Raw genomic sequence first — 15,119 nt, 5'->3', positions numbered from 1 at the left:
TCCGCATCCAGAACTATCAGCATCAGATCGAGAGCTACTACAACAAGAAGGTCAAGTCTCGACCTCTCGAGCTGGGCGATATTGTACTCCGCAAAGTGTTCGAAAACACTAAGGAGCAAAACGCAGGCAAGCTTGGGACTAACTGGGAAGGACCGTACAAGATCGCCCAAGTCGTTAAACCAGGAGTCTACCGACTCGAGACATCGACTGGCGAACCTGTTCCCATAGCATGGAACTCCATGCATCTCCGAAGATACTACTCTTGAAAAACGTATCTAACGATCGAGCAACTGCCAGTTTTGCTCGATCAGACCTCAAAACCAACAAGTAAATGACAATGAGTCACTTTCACTCGAAAAAAAATAAAAAAAGTTAGTGAATGCGCATCCACTGCCACTTTCGCTCATCAAAAAGGAACTACGAATGGCTTGATCCTCTCCCAGAGGTACTTAGACAACCTTAAATCAAAACAAATCCCCTCGACGAGAGGAAGTGCGAATTTTTTTGGCGATGCTTACGCACGAGCACAGCCCTGTCTCTCGGACGAACGTACTAGCACTCGCACCCACTAACGAGCATGTCCTGATCAGACACGTGCTCGGGGGACTCCCGGTTGTATCACGGCCCCAGCCGATACGATCGAGATGACGGCTTTCAATCATCTTATGATCCTTTAAAGTCAGGTTCGGCCAACCTCATATTCTAGGATTACATTGAGTTCGATTGAGAACCGCTGTCGCTCGAAAAACATCGGAAATTTTAACTTTTCGATGACTCGAACTGACGGCACAACGCGTCAAAACTTGATAAACCATCTGATCAGCCTTGAGTGTTACTTCGAGATGCCGACCATATTGCCAGATTAAAATCGTTAAAATCTAAAGTCAGAAACAAAATTCGACGACTTGTCGAAAGACCTTTGGCAGTTCCAAGTCCAAGAAGCCTCGTTTCACGACTAAGGCAAACTTCGTTTGAAAAATTTCTGAGTCCAAAAACAATCATAAGGCTTACTGAAGGTTCAAAACAAAAAACAAAGCCACGAAACAAAGAGGTTAGGAGTTACAACAACACAAGACCTCGAAGGGCCAAAAGACAAAACAACTAAGAAAGATTACAACAAACATAAAGAGTCAATCCTCGACACGGCCAGGGTCGTCCACTGAAAGTCGAGGAACCGGATCAAGAGCATTCTCGACAACTCTCGCGTCGGAAATGGGTGGGTCAGCCTCCAGTTACCTGCTTTCAGGTTCCTCGGGGACTTGGGCAATCGCGTCCTCGCTCCCTCGCTCCCCCCTCTCAACTTATGATGCATTCAAATCTTCCCCTACTCCGGGAGGTGCTCCATCACTGGACTCGTTCTGGCCGCTTCTTTCGATCGAAGAATCAGACAACTCGACCAGGTCATCAAGACCGGGTCTCGTTTCTCTTCCTTCGGCAGGGAGGACCGGATTTGCGTCGCCAGGACCGACCTCTCGAGCTGGTGCTTCTTCATCAACAATAGAGCTTGCTCCTAAGGGAGCTGAACCAGGATCACTCGAAGGAAGTACGGGAGGAACTGTTGATCCCTCGACCATTGGAACCGCCGACCTCTCAGCTGACGGCTCGCCTTGCGAGCTGCTTGGAATCTGAAGGATAACAGCGGTCTCGGCATCGATCAAACCAGTGTTCGACCCATACGGATCGATCGCCGCCAGGAAGTTCTCGTTGAGGAACTTAGACGCCAGAGCGAGAGGAGAGATGCAGAGATACTCTTCAGAAAATTTCACCCACATCAAGGCGAGCGGCTTCTTCACCATACTCTTTTTCCTGCCCGACGAACAGATCGATAGACTCCTGAGGGATGTCGATCCCATTCTTCTTAAGCGCCTCAAGACATTTTTTCGTCCCGAATGCTTAACTGTAGAGACACCTCGCGGTGTCGAAATCATCACGACGAGCCTCCCGCTCGCGAATGTTGTTGAAGCGCCTATTGCACTTCGCAATCATCTCAGTCTGGACGCGGACCCTCTCAAGGGTAACCTCGTAGCTTCGGGAGTCTCTCAACTGGTTAATCTCCTTCATATGCCTTAAGGCCGTAGCAGCCTTCTCCTTCTCCCAAGCGGCCTTCTCTTCCTCAAGAGAGGCTTCTCTCGCTCAAGAACTCTGATCTTCTTGCCAGCAATCTTGAATTTGCCCTTCAGCTCTCACAACTTCTCCATGAACTTCGCCTTCTAGGCCTTCTTCTCTGCGAGTAATCGACTCTGCTCTGCCTTAGCCTTCTCGATCACTGCTATGAACTCACTCGTTTTACGGTTAAGAGCTGAGTCCTTCACTCGCACGAGCCTTTCAGCGTTCTTCAACTTGGAGATAGTTTTTTTCAAGGCCGTGTCGTACAGCTCAACGACGTAATTCACGCTACCATCACTCTGCGTAAACAAAGATTGAGAGTCAGGACCAGAAGCATTAAAAAGACAGAAGGAGGAAAGCAACCCTTACCAGAACCTTGGTCCTTGCCGCATCGACATAAGCATCCTTTAAGATAAGGTCTTTAACCGGCGGCATATCTTTTGCACCGCCTCGGATTTGGCGAACTAACTCGGCACATTCCTCCAGGTCGTAGGCGAGCGGTGTGTCACCGTCGCATTTGAAATCAACGTGATCAGGGAACTTGACGGGACCTTTCTTTCGAGTAGAGCTGCCTCCGGGAGCCGACGGCGTAGAGCGAGGAGTGGTGGCAGTGATCGATTGAGAAACTCCTGCTTCGCGCCTCCCTTCGGACGTCTTAGAATGGTCTCGACCGTCAGAACCTCGATCAACAGATGGTTCCCTTCTCCCCCTTTCCAAGGGATCGACCGAAAAACTGCTCAACCCATCATCAGTCAAAGCAGCGTTACCACGACTCGACTCTTCGTGAACCACAAGCTCTCGATTCTCTGCCCCGACACTCGGTACCGGGTCCTTTTCAGCAGGCTTCTTCTTCTTATCCTTCTTCTCTTCTTTTGGGGAGGTTCATCCTGACGAAGCAATTTCCGATGAACCTCCCTGAACCACAGTGATAGATACGTCAGGAGCCGGTCTCATCTTTCCTTTCTTCTTAGTCCGCGCCGACTCGTCGAATTCTGGCACCAAACTTTCCCTTGAAGGTTCGGAACCGACAGGGTCAGGAACAGGCGATGGTCGAATGACCGCAGGAGGAGACTCTCTGCGATCAACTCCGTCAGGAGTCCTTGACGACACGTCACTAGACGAGCCACTCAGTCTTCTCCCGATGATTGCACTTAAGTCTGGAAAGGCCTTCATCTCTCTTGCAGTGGTGATCTTTCTCGTGAATAACGAAAACCGACGTTTGCGACCAGTCACTAGTGGCAAAAGATCAGATCTCCAATCCTCTGCGAAAGATCGACAAATAAGAACGATGAAATAACAAATAAACGCGAGTAAAATAAGAGACAACTCACTTTGCGAGATCCTGTCGATGACTCGCCGAATCCTTTCCACAGTAATGTTATCCCAACTTTCTTGAGCGAGCAGTACGACAGCCCGAGCGTTCTCTATAAATTCTTCGGGATAAGCCGCCTTATCCGGATGATCAACTGCATTCAAAAGAAAACTAGAAAGATCAGGGAAGCAATCAATTGCAAATTATCAGCAACAATCTACCAAGTTCAAAGTTCCATAAAAAACGAAAGGTGTCACCGGGCGGCTCCTCCAAATCAAACTCATCCGACTTGACGTAGAAATAAAAACGCTGCCAGTTGTTCGTCCTGTTGGGATGCCCGACGATACGTTGTAGTTCGGCCTCATTTGGATCGAGTACACCCATTCCCCCATCGACTTAAGATACGTCAACTCCTCGAAGGCTCGAACATTCATCGACACGTCGATCTCAGCCGCCATCACTAACAATGCTACCGGGAGACAAAACGAACCATTTAAGAACTGACTTATCGCTGCATCACGATGCCTCACGTAAGACGTGACGAGCCTAGGGATCGGGAACCAAAGCCTGGTCTCATTCTGAAAATAGGATTCATAAACACATTGGAATCCCACCGGGGGTGACCATGGCCTCTGGGTCTTAGTTGGAATCAGAAAATTCACCCCGACTCCAACACACTCCCTCAACAGAATCTTCACGCTGCTTGGAGTCGAACGAGTCGCCTCAACATTCTCCCACGATTGTCCCTCCCCGACCGGAGGACGTAACAGCCCCGGTGCCAACGCCGGGAGATCTTCGAAAATCCCCTCAGGATAATAGCAGCATGGAACAAAATCAAGAGGAGAAATCTCTCCGTCGTGGGCTCCACCTCGACCATTTCTCGCACAATCTTGCGCGACCGACTCAACGGTCGCCCTTTCCTCGCGAATTAGGCGCGCCGACTCGGCGACCAGGACCCACTGGGATGTATCCATATTCGTCGTATCCATCATGGCCTCACGATGTATCGCCTCACCTCAACATTCTCCCACGATTGTCCCTCCACGACCGGAGGACGTAACAGCCCCGGTGCCAACGCCGGGAGATCTTCGAAAATCCCCTCAGGATAATAGCAGCATGGAACAAAATCAAGAGGAGAAATCTCTCCGTCGTGGGCTCCACCTCGACCATCTCTCGCACAATCTTGCGCAACCGACTCAACGTTTGCCCTTTCCTCGCGAATTAGGCGCGCCGACTCGGCGACCAAGACCCGCTGGGACGTATCCATATTCGTCGTATCCATCATGGCCTCACGATGTATCGCCTCAAAATCAGAAGACAGGGTCGAGTCGACGACTCGTTAAGTCGACGACTCGTACGGGGCTCGTCTCCGTCGCCACAGCCTTCCCTTTCTGTTCCTTGGAAAGCCTACCGCCCGACGACATGGCAAGTTTCTAGGAATCTATGACTAAAAAGGGGTAGAGAGAGAAGCAGAGAGAAAGTACCTGAGTCGGGTGAAGAATGAAGAAAATGAGAGGCGAGAGGGGTATTTATAAGGAGAGACTGCGCACCCCGAGGCGTCATCATTAGACCTAGATGGGCCTATGTGTTGTAGGCCCATTTAGGCGCGTGAAATTCACCGGATCTCGCGACGGTTCGACTTCTCGAGGTAAACCGGAACCGGTTTAGACCAAATCCAGCGATTGCAACCAAAGCCAAAGGAAACCGCCGGTTCGAACCAATCCAATGAAACTGCGAGTCACGAGCAAGCGAGTCGTCCGTGTAGTTGAGGAGTCGAGCGGGATCGCAGGTCCAAAACAATTATCTTGTAAACCCTACTTCCAAATTCGCTGAGTCGGCTACGCTACTCACCAGCGAACTGGGGGGACGTACTGTTGGGTATGGGCATGACCCTCCCAAAAGGCCCACATGATGATTGTCCTGACACATGATCAAAACAGATGAGCTCGGCTCGGCGACTCGCGAGCCAGTAGTCGACTCGACTTCGGACTACTTTTAGCCGGCAGAGCGAACGACCGTAAGTCTTCGGCTCGACGACTCGGTTCAGCGGCCCGATACCTCGGCCCAATCGTCGATAAGGCCCATTAGGTCAAGTCGAATTAGGTCAACAGAAGACCGTCTATAAAAGGAGGAGGAGAGACAACGCAGAAGGGATCCGCAAATCACCACACACTTACATTCGGCTAGAAACTAAGGTTTTACATCTTTTTCTCTCTGCCTTGTATTCTCCGGCAACCAGCTTTCGCCGGTTCATTTCCTTGTTTTCCCCTCCTTGTAATACGACTGAATGTTCACTTGGTCTAATAAAACACGTCTTTGTATTGACCCGCCGACGAGAACTCGTCATTTTCTCTTTACTAGTTTATCGACAGTCTCGGTTCAAACACTCGCTTTTTTAGATCCCTGAGGATGATCCTTAGTCTAGAGTCTTGATGCAGATATAGAAGTCCACGAGCGACTACTAGAATGATATTACAACGCATCTTCCAATCTAATCGCTAACACAGCTTCCGGTCTTTTCAGGGATAGTGTTATTTTTTATGAACAAGTGACAGAAGAAAGCTTACCGAAGATGAAGAAGTCTAAACTTTTGTGTGGCATCTATTCTTACAACAACAGTTTAGGCCAAAAATCAGGGATCAGCCACCAATGGCGTGTTGTAAATTATTTGACCATTCCCGTTTCAATCCCATGTGTTGAAAGAAGATTTGTAAAAAAATTATATTTTATTTGGGAAGATGATTGTGTTATTGTTTGTTTTATATAAAGTTGGATAGCTGATGGTTATAAACAGTCTATACAAATTTGGTCTTTTAAAGAATGGCTCAGTTGGACAGAGATAGGATTACCAGTGGTTCTTGCAATGCGACACAACACAACCTAATAGGAGTGCCCAACTCTGTTTTTTTTTCTGCAGCGGGATCAAGAAGCCAACCTAGTAATAATCTAAGAAACCTTGACGAGAGGAAAATTATGAGTCTACTATTGTTCTCCTCATCATTTTTGCATTTGATGCTACAAAAGGCTGTGGCGCAGGAAGACAACCATGTATTCCAATAACAACAATGAATGCAAAAACAAATAAAAATCGAATGCCTCAAAATTTCTTCGAATCAGTTAAACAAAATGAAAAGTTGATCAACCTTTTTTATATTTTTTTCTGAATCAAAACTCCAATCTCGATCTTTGATCTACTTTGTCTTCCCGCTTAATCTCACTATCGATCTCACACCTCTCTCAATCTCTCGTGTGTATAAGACTAGAAAGAAAGCATAACAAGACGCACAAGATTGTTTACCCAGTTCGGGATTCGATGTGAATCCGTACGTCCGGGGCTTGACAGTACAAGCAACCACTCATTAGAATCAGATTGAGTTTGTACTAAGATCACCACAAGAAACAATGAATCAAGATACAATTCACGTTCTCGATGATCTTCCTATCTTCTTCTTCTCTCTGATTCTCTTTGAGCTGATCTGTTTCGGGATGATGAACTTTTCCTTTCTCAGTCACTTAAATAGCTTAGACCGGTACATTCTAAACCAGCTGAATCAATAGCACACTCCGGTTATCTCCAATTGATTGACCTACCCACTTGAACTAAACCAGAAACCGGCTAACCTCCAATATAGCATTGTTGTATGTCACACTTCATAACAATCTCCACCTTGGCATCAACAACCAGAGTTCATCCCTTATAGCGTCAAGCGTAGCTGCTTTATTAGCACCTGGCCACACCAAGCTCAGATAGAGCTTGATCAAACTTCGTGACTTGAATCACCTTTGTCAACATGTCTGCTGGATTCTTGGAAGTATGAATCTTCACAATTTTCACTTCTCCCTTGTCTACCATATCTCTCACAAAACTCATCTTCAGAGATATGTGCTTCGACACAGCAACATGCTTCGTTCGATTATGAAACACATTGTTCTTCGCCAGACAAATGGCACTCTGAGAATCACACTCCACCTTAACCTCTTCTTGTTGATACCCCAGTTCTTCTGCAAGTCCTCTAAGCCACAGTCCTTCCTTTATTGCTTCCACTAGTGATATGTATTCAGCTTCTGTGGTTGATAGAGCAACCACTGGTTGTAACCCTGAATTCTAGCTAACTGTGTTGCCTCCTACCGTAAACACGTACCCTGTTGTAGACCTTCTACGATCAAGATCACCTCCATAGTCAGAATCTGAGAAGCCTATTACATCAAAACCAGAACTCTGCTTCCTGAAGATCAAACCATACTGCTGAGTCTATCACCAAGTAACGCAAGATCCACTGAACTGCCTCCCAATGAGTCTTATATGGATTACTCATAAACCAGCATACCACTCCAACTTCAACTGCTAGATCAGGCCGAGTCTCTAACATTGCATACATAACAATTCCAACCACATTTGCACAAGGTAATCCTCCTCACAACCCACACATTTATCACCTTCCTTCAGCGATACCAATTTGAATTGGGCTCCTAAAGATGTTGATACAGGAGTCGCCATATCCATTCGAAAAACTTGTAGAACTTTCTCTATGTAACCTGACCGAGACAGCTTCAAAACTCCACATGTTCTGTCTCTCTCTATATCCATTCCAAGAATCCTTCTAGCCGGTCCTTAATCTTTCATATCGAACTTCTTAGCTAGCATCTTCTTCACCTTGTATATATCCTCCATGTTATTTGAGACAAGTAGCATATCATCTACGTATATGAGTAGATATATGTACACACCACATCTCAGTTTCTTGAAGTAGACACACAGATCAAACTCGCTCTTAGCAAACCCGTTCCCAATCATGAATTAGTCAAAGAACTTGTTCAACTGTCGAGGTGCTTGCTTCAGGCTGTATAGAGACTTCACCAGCTTACAGACCTTGTTTTCTTATCCTTTAACTTCATACCCCTGAGTAGGCCTGGGCGTTCTGTGGTCCGTTCGGTTTCGGTCCGGGTGATTCGGATTTTCGGATTTTCAATGTTATGCTCATAAGTACCATTCGGTTTTTACTAATTATCGGATCGGATTCGGTTCGGTTCTTTCCGGATTCGGCTCAGATCAGATTTAACCAATGTTTAAAATCGTACAAAAATATATTTTTAAAAACCTCAAAAATTGACCAAAAAAATTTCAAAATATATAAATTATTTACAAATCTAATTAAAAATTAGTTAAACTATCTAAATTAACTAAAAAGTATTCAAAATAACAAATAAAACAAACTACAAAAATATTTTGAATACTCTAAAATATCTAAATCAACTTAATATATATAAAAACATTAACATATCTAACTAATTTCGGATATCTTCGGATCCTAATTCGGATTTTGGTTCGGTTTGGGTTATAACCAAAGTCCAAAGTAGTAAGCTCATAAGTCTCATTTTGATATTTTTGTAAAACAGTTCGGATTCGATTTCGGTTTTTCCTGTTCGGGTTAAGGTCGGTACTTCGGGTTGTGTTAAAAACGCCCAGGCCTACCCCTGAGGCTGATCCATATAGATCTCTTCGTCAATGGTCCCGTGTTGAAAAGCCGTTTTCACGTCGAGTTGCTCCATTTCGAGATCCTTATGAACCACTATTGACAAAATGAGTCGTATTGACACATGCTTCACCACCGCAAAGAAAATTTCTTAATAATCGATTCATTCCCATTGAGAATATCCTTTCGCAACCAGTTTCGCCTTGTGTCTAGGTGGCCCGAGTCCGGGAATCCTAGGCTTGTATTTGTAGATCCACTTACAGCCAATCTTCTTCTTGTCTTGTGGGAGCTCACTTAGATCTCAAGTCTTGTTTGTGTCAAGTGAAACCATTTCATCGTCCATCGCTGCATTCCACTTCTCCCAATCTTTAATTCTCATAGCTTCTTCATAACTTCTAGGCTCATCACAATCAATCTCTTATGCTACAGATAACGCAAAAGCCAGTGCTGCTCGCTGGTTTCACAATCTCTCTGCGCACTCTGTCTCTAGCCAACTGATAATTGCTTAAATCTTCAGGATCACCAACTGTAGTATGTTCTTCACCTGCTTCTGCCTGATCAGCTCCACCTTCTGTCTGATTCCCTGAAGACGATTTTGAACTCTCAACGATCTCAATAGTTGTCCTGATTCCTCCTTTAGTCTCTGATTGATCTTGTACTTTTCCTTTACCACGATCCAGAATCACATCCTTGTAGAGCAATTCTTCCCTGAACACTACATTTCGACTGATCACCACCTTCCTGTCTTGAAGTAGCCACACCAGTTGGATACCCAATGAAGACTCCTTTCAAATCTCTTGATATGAGTTTCCCTTGATCTGTATGAACGTAAACAACAGACCTGAACTTCCTGAGATGTCCATATCCTGGAGTCTTCCCGAGCCATAATTCTTCTGGTATGTTGAAGTCATTCGCTGATTATGGTGTCCTGTTTATGTAATAAACAGATGTAGCTGTTGCCTCCGCCCATAACCTTTCCTCCAGACTTGATTAACTCAAAAGACATCTAACTTTTTCCATTAAAGTCTTGTTCATACGCTCTGCAACTCCGTTCTGTTGCGGAGTGTATGAACAAGTCATGTGCCTTTCAATACCCTGCAACTTACAATAGTTATCAAAGGCAATATTACAGAATTCTAGCCCGTCATCAGTCCTAAGGCATCTAACCATACGATTCACCTGATTTTCTACTAAGTTCTTTCATTCGCAAAACTTAATAAATGCCTCATCCTTAGTAGCTAGAAATAGATCCATACTTTCCTAGTATAATCATCTATTATGGAGAAGAAATATTGTTTCCTAGAGATAGACATGTGAACATTTGGAGAACCCCAAAGGTCTGCATGAACATACCTCAATACCTCTTCACTGTTGTGCTTACCAACGTTGAAGCTCAGTCGCTTGTTCTTTCCCATGATATAGCTCTCACAGAAGTCTAGCTCACTGATCCTTTTCTTGTCCAGTATTCCCTTATCAGCTAGTATCTTCAAGTTTCTCATACTTGTGTGAGCAAGCCGATTGTGCCATAATGCAGTATTATCTTTCATTATAACTGCATTTGCTGAAGATGTTATCATTTCTCCATCCAGTAAGTACAAACTCCCACAGAGCCTTTCTCGTAGAGCTAATTTCCCTTTCTTGAAGAAACACGTTTTTCCATCTACACCTTTTTGCTTAAAACCCTGCAGATCAAGAGAACTCACTAAGATTAGATTTCTCTTTAGGTTTAGAACATACCTGACGTTTGCAAGCCTGTTGATTGTTCCTCCCCTTGTTTTTAGCAGTATAGTTCCTATCCCCTGAACTGAGACTGCCCTGTCATCTGCTAGTAATACTTGTCCTCCAGTGACCTCTTTAAACTCACTAAACCAGTCCTTCCTCGATGTCATGTGATATGAACATCCGGAGTCTATCACCCAGTTGTCTTTTGGACTGTGATCTGAGATAGTGAGTGCATCTATCTCTAAGAGCTTGTCCACCATTACGGCTGCTTCACCATCCTTTTCACTCTCCATTCGCTTCTTCCTTGCGAAACAGTCCTTCTTCATGTGACCCTCTTTCTTGCAGTACCAACATGTCACCTTGGATCTTGACCTAGACCTTGACTTGTTGTTTGAGTTTCTGCCTCTGTAACTGTCTCTTTTGTCTGCCCTGCCACGAGTAACATACGCTTCTCCAAATCTTTGTGAAAGGTTTGATTCCTTCACTTCCTTCAACTCAATCTCTTTTGACTTTGCTACATTGGTTACATCTTCTATAGACAATGTATCCCTCCCATACTTCAGTCTCCTTGAATTTATTGTATTGAGACGGCAATATTGCTTGAACTTCTTCTGAAACAGAAACATTAACACTGCATAATCCATAGACTAAATTCAAGAAATCATCTATGTTTTCATCGATTGACTTAGACTCTATCATCTTAAACGTATAGAACTTATGTTGTAAGTGGATACGATTTTGTAAAGTTTAGAATTATACAATCTTTCAAGTGCAGACCAGATGGTTGCAGCAGTTCTATATTCTCCGAGTTTCCGCAATACATGATCTCCAAGATTTAGGATAATCATGTCCATCGCCTTTTCGGCCCTCTCCGACTTCTCGTACTCGAGCTGCTTGATGCACTCCTTGTAATCATCTTCTTCTCACTACAAGAAATATCGGTATTAGTAGCACACCGAAAATGCTACCATAAGGTTTTCGTAGCGTTTTCATAAACGCTAGGTCTGCCGCAGCTACGGTAAACCTCCCTCCTATCGTAGCGTTTTTTCATGAGCTATAATAAATAGAGATATTATAGCGTTTTATTTTCGCTACATTAATACATTTTAATAACATCTCATTTTTGCTATTATATATTTTTTATGGCTTTTCTTTAGTGCTATAAAATATTTTATTATGACAAAGATATAATGCTATAGTTAAAAATAAAATTATTAAAATTATTAATTGAATTAATTAATTAAATGAAGAAATTAATAAAATTACTTTGTTAAAATTAAATAGCTGAAAATTAAATCGAATATTAATTTATAATTAAAATGAAAATTTTTTATTAATAAAATCAGTATACAAACAAAATCAGTTTTACAATACTAAACCAACATGAAAAAATTAAGTAAACCAGACCCGGGTTACTAATCTAAACATAAAAGGCCTAACCTAAAAAAAAATTAGCCCTACATCTAAACTCTTCGCCATCTGATTTCTTCTTCTTCTACCACATCGTCTTTGAACAGCCACCATGAAACCTCACCATTGTCTCTGCTATTCCACCACCATCAAGCTTATCATCTGTCATGACTGCTCACGAATACCTTTCTCTTTTTGTTCTTGCTCGGCTCCAACTCTACCACCACCCCTAGCTTCCTCTGCCATCTCCACACCACATCTTCATAACCTGAAAAAACCCAAACGTGTTAACAAGTATGAAGGAATATAAGAAAGGAACCATCATTTAGCATTAGTAGTAAATACCTAGTGAAATTTGGTTATCCCTTCTCGCTTAAAAATCCATCACTGTACCATAAGAAGAAGCTTTAACACATACACCAACAGCATCCAGCTTTGCTTCTCAATTATAGAGATAAGGGTTATATATAAACCTGTGGGATTCCGAGTCATTTAGAGCCACGGCCAAATCCTTTGATAACTGGACCTCTAATACGGCAAGAATCAATTGGTAGTCTGTTCTCTATCACTTTAACTCCAGCAGATTTAATAGCCCAAACACCAGACCTGCCATTTCAAACTAACCATTGCTCAGAGAGAAACCAAATCCTCATCTACGAAACAATAAGCTAAAACTTGGTAACCTGAATCAATACTTTTAGATTTGGTAAAAGCACTGCCACTGGTGAGCGCCTCGTGCTTCTTTCTCAAATTAGAGAGAACGAAATCAGAGAGCTGAGTGGTGATTATGACGAGACGGCGGTGGTGGTGGCGTCGGATCTGAGAACTGATGATGGTGGTGAGATAGCGGATGGGAGCTATGGCGGATGGGAGGGTGGTGGTGGTGGTGGTGGTGGTGGTGATGAAAGAAAGAGAAGAAGATAGGTGAGAGATAGATCTGTGGAAATGAGAAAGAAGCGTGGAGAGGAGGTTGAATGTGTGTCCAATCAGAAACAATTCCAAAATAATATGGGCCATTGATTAAGTTGTGATCAATGATCTTTTTTTTTTTTTATAATTGTTATCCCCACCGTTAGTTTTTCAGCCAATAGGAAACAAGTACCAGGAGAGAAGAATATCGAATAGAGGCTTTTGATCCAAATAAATCAATGGACGTTCACTGAAAACAACCTCAATATTCAACTTAAACCTAAAAGTATATCCCATTTTCAGTTAAATACAGAACCAACCTAAAGGAATAGTGAAATTATTATTTAACCCTTATGACCAAACAAAAAAACAGAAATATAATTTACGTTTTTATCCTTCGGAAGTCTACACGTAATAAAATAAGTCTACATATATATATATTTCCTACGAAGTCTACCTTATAGACTTATTTTGGAGTCTACACTCTAATTTGATCTAATAATTTAATTTTAAAAATGTTTAAAAATAATTATTGTGATATTTTTAACTAATCATCAATATAATGGATAATATGAAGTAAATAAATTAAAATTTCATATAATTGAACAATTTTGAAGAATATATACTAATTTGGTTATCATGTGTTAGACAATGTTCATAGTTTAGAAACAAAAGGTTCTAACATGTTATGTCTTTTAGTGGTTGATTTCATAGGGTTAGATTTTAGATTTTGTTTTGATTTTGTTTTATTAACTTAAATCTGCATATTAATGTTTAGTAGTTTATATTTTGTATAATTGAGACTTTTTGATTATCAAGCAAAACATTTAGGGTTTGAAATTTGTGGTTTAGGGTATCGTAGACCTACAATAAAGTCTATTTATTTGAAGACGTCTTTTTAGTCTATATTTTTCAATTTTTCTTACAAAAAATCATTATATTTAAACTAAGTTAAGTTCCTTAAAAATAAAAAAATGAAATCATAAACTATAACTATTAAAAAATAAAGAAATAAATTTAGTAAATCATATATTAAAATTATTAAAATAATAAAGAATAAGCAACAATAATGAAATTATTATAGTAGACTTCTAAAAAAGTCTACTATGTTATAGTAAAATCTACTCCAAAATTTTAATTTTATTAGACTTCAAAAGAAGTCTACAGCATCGTAAATTTTAACCTAGTTACATTTTTGTCTCCCTATATAAACAAAATTAATACAGTCTCTCTCTAAAGTGGCTGTACAAGTTTTTAAAACTCTATCCCTTCTCTCTAAAACTCTCTTCCTTCTCCCTAAAATTCTCTCAATTCTTTCAAAAACTCTCTCATTTCTCTTCTTTCTCTCTAAAATTTTCTCAAGTCTTTCTCACAATGTTATCTTGTCATTTTAGATATTATGATTCATGGTTTTCATCTTCTCCTTTAAAAAATGTAAGTTTTAGATCTATAGATTTTAAATGTGTATTTTTATGTTATTTATTTCTAACAATATTATCTTTTTTTGTAGGTATTATCACTTATGAATTTTATTTCTCCTTTAAAAATGTAAGTTTTAGATTAATAGATTTTAAATATGTATTTATATTTTTATATTCAAATAAAATTTATAGATCAAGCTCTGTGCATTAATTTGCTACTAGTTTATCTTATAAATTTGCCAAAGTTTTAAAATCATCTTCCCAAAAATGTAAGTTTTACATATATTCATTATAAGATATTTTGTGTTTATAATGAACTAAATTTAAAGATTCATACTTTATGAAAACTTTACGTCAGTGTATACTTCAACTAAAGTCTACTAAACAATAACTTTACGTAGACTTAATAAAAAGTCTACTAAAATATGATTTATTTTTTTATCTTATGTTTTTCTCATAACTCTATCTTATTTTGCACATATTTTTTTCAAGACTTTATTTGACGCATCAAGATTATGAAAAATCAAACATACTCAAGAATACTTTTTAATATATTGCTCTGTAATAATTTCTCATAATAAAATATTAATTTTTAAATAATTGTTTAATGCATAATCTATAAAGATTGTATTCATTTTTAGTTGTGTTTCACTTGTATGATATTATTAAATTTTTGTTAGATATCAATTTTTTCACAAGATCTAATCAACCAAACAAGTAAAACCACCATAGGCTAAAATAATAACTAACACACATGTAATCTAT

General features: G+C 41.0%; 1 protein-coding gene and 1 long non-coding RNA gene across 4 annotated transcripts; both read right to left on the bottom strand.

The window, feature by feature from the left end:
* Positions 1-2,210: 2,210 nt before the first annotated feature.
* LOC106323978 lies at positions 2,211-4,407 on the bottom strand. The gene is made up of 5 exons (XM_013762012.1): positions 3,708-4,407; positions 3,438-3,572; positions 3,018-3,368; positions 2,476-2,975; positions 2,211-2,405 (listed from the first exon to the last, which is right to left on the bottom strand). The coding sequence occupies exons 1-5, from the start codon at positions 4,405-4,407 to the stop codon at positions 2,211-2,213; spliced, it is 1,881 nt and encodes a 626-aa protein (XP_013617466.1).
* A 7,559-nt stretch (positions 4,408-11,966) lies between these two features.
* LOC106319542 lies at positions 11,967-13,010 on the bottom strand. Of its 3 annotated transcripts, none has more exons than XR_001265498.1 (4): positions 12,708-13,010; positions 12,498-12,630; positions 12,370-12,411; positions 11,967-12,292 (listed from the first exon to the last, which is right to left on the bottom strand). It is a non-coding gene; the product is annotated as an uncharacterized LOC106319542 (long non-coding RNA). The 3 variants fall into 3 exon arrangements; XR_001265500.1 differs by having other exon boundaries at positions 12,498-12,643; positions 12,720-13,010; XR_001265499.1 differs by having other exon boundaries at positions 12,720-13,010.
* Between the last annotated feature and the right edge of the window lie 2,109 nt (positions 13,011-15,119).

The sequence above is a fragment of the Brassica oleracea genome, chromosome C2, assembly GCF_000695525.1.
Source record: "Brassica oleracea var. oleracea cultivar TO1000 chromosome C2, BOL, whole genome shotgun sequence".
Classification (NCBI taxonomy): domain Eukaryota; kingdom Viridiplantae; phylum Streptophyta; class Magnoliopsida; order Brassicales; family Brassicaceae; genus Brassica; species Brassica oleracea.
This window is presented reverse-complemented; position numbering and strand designations above follow the sequence as displayed.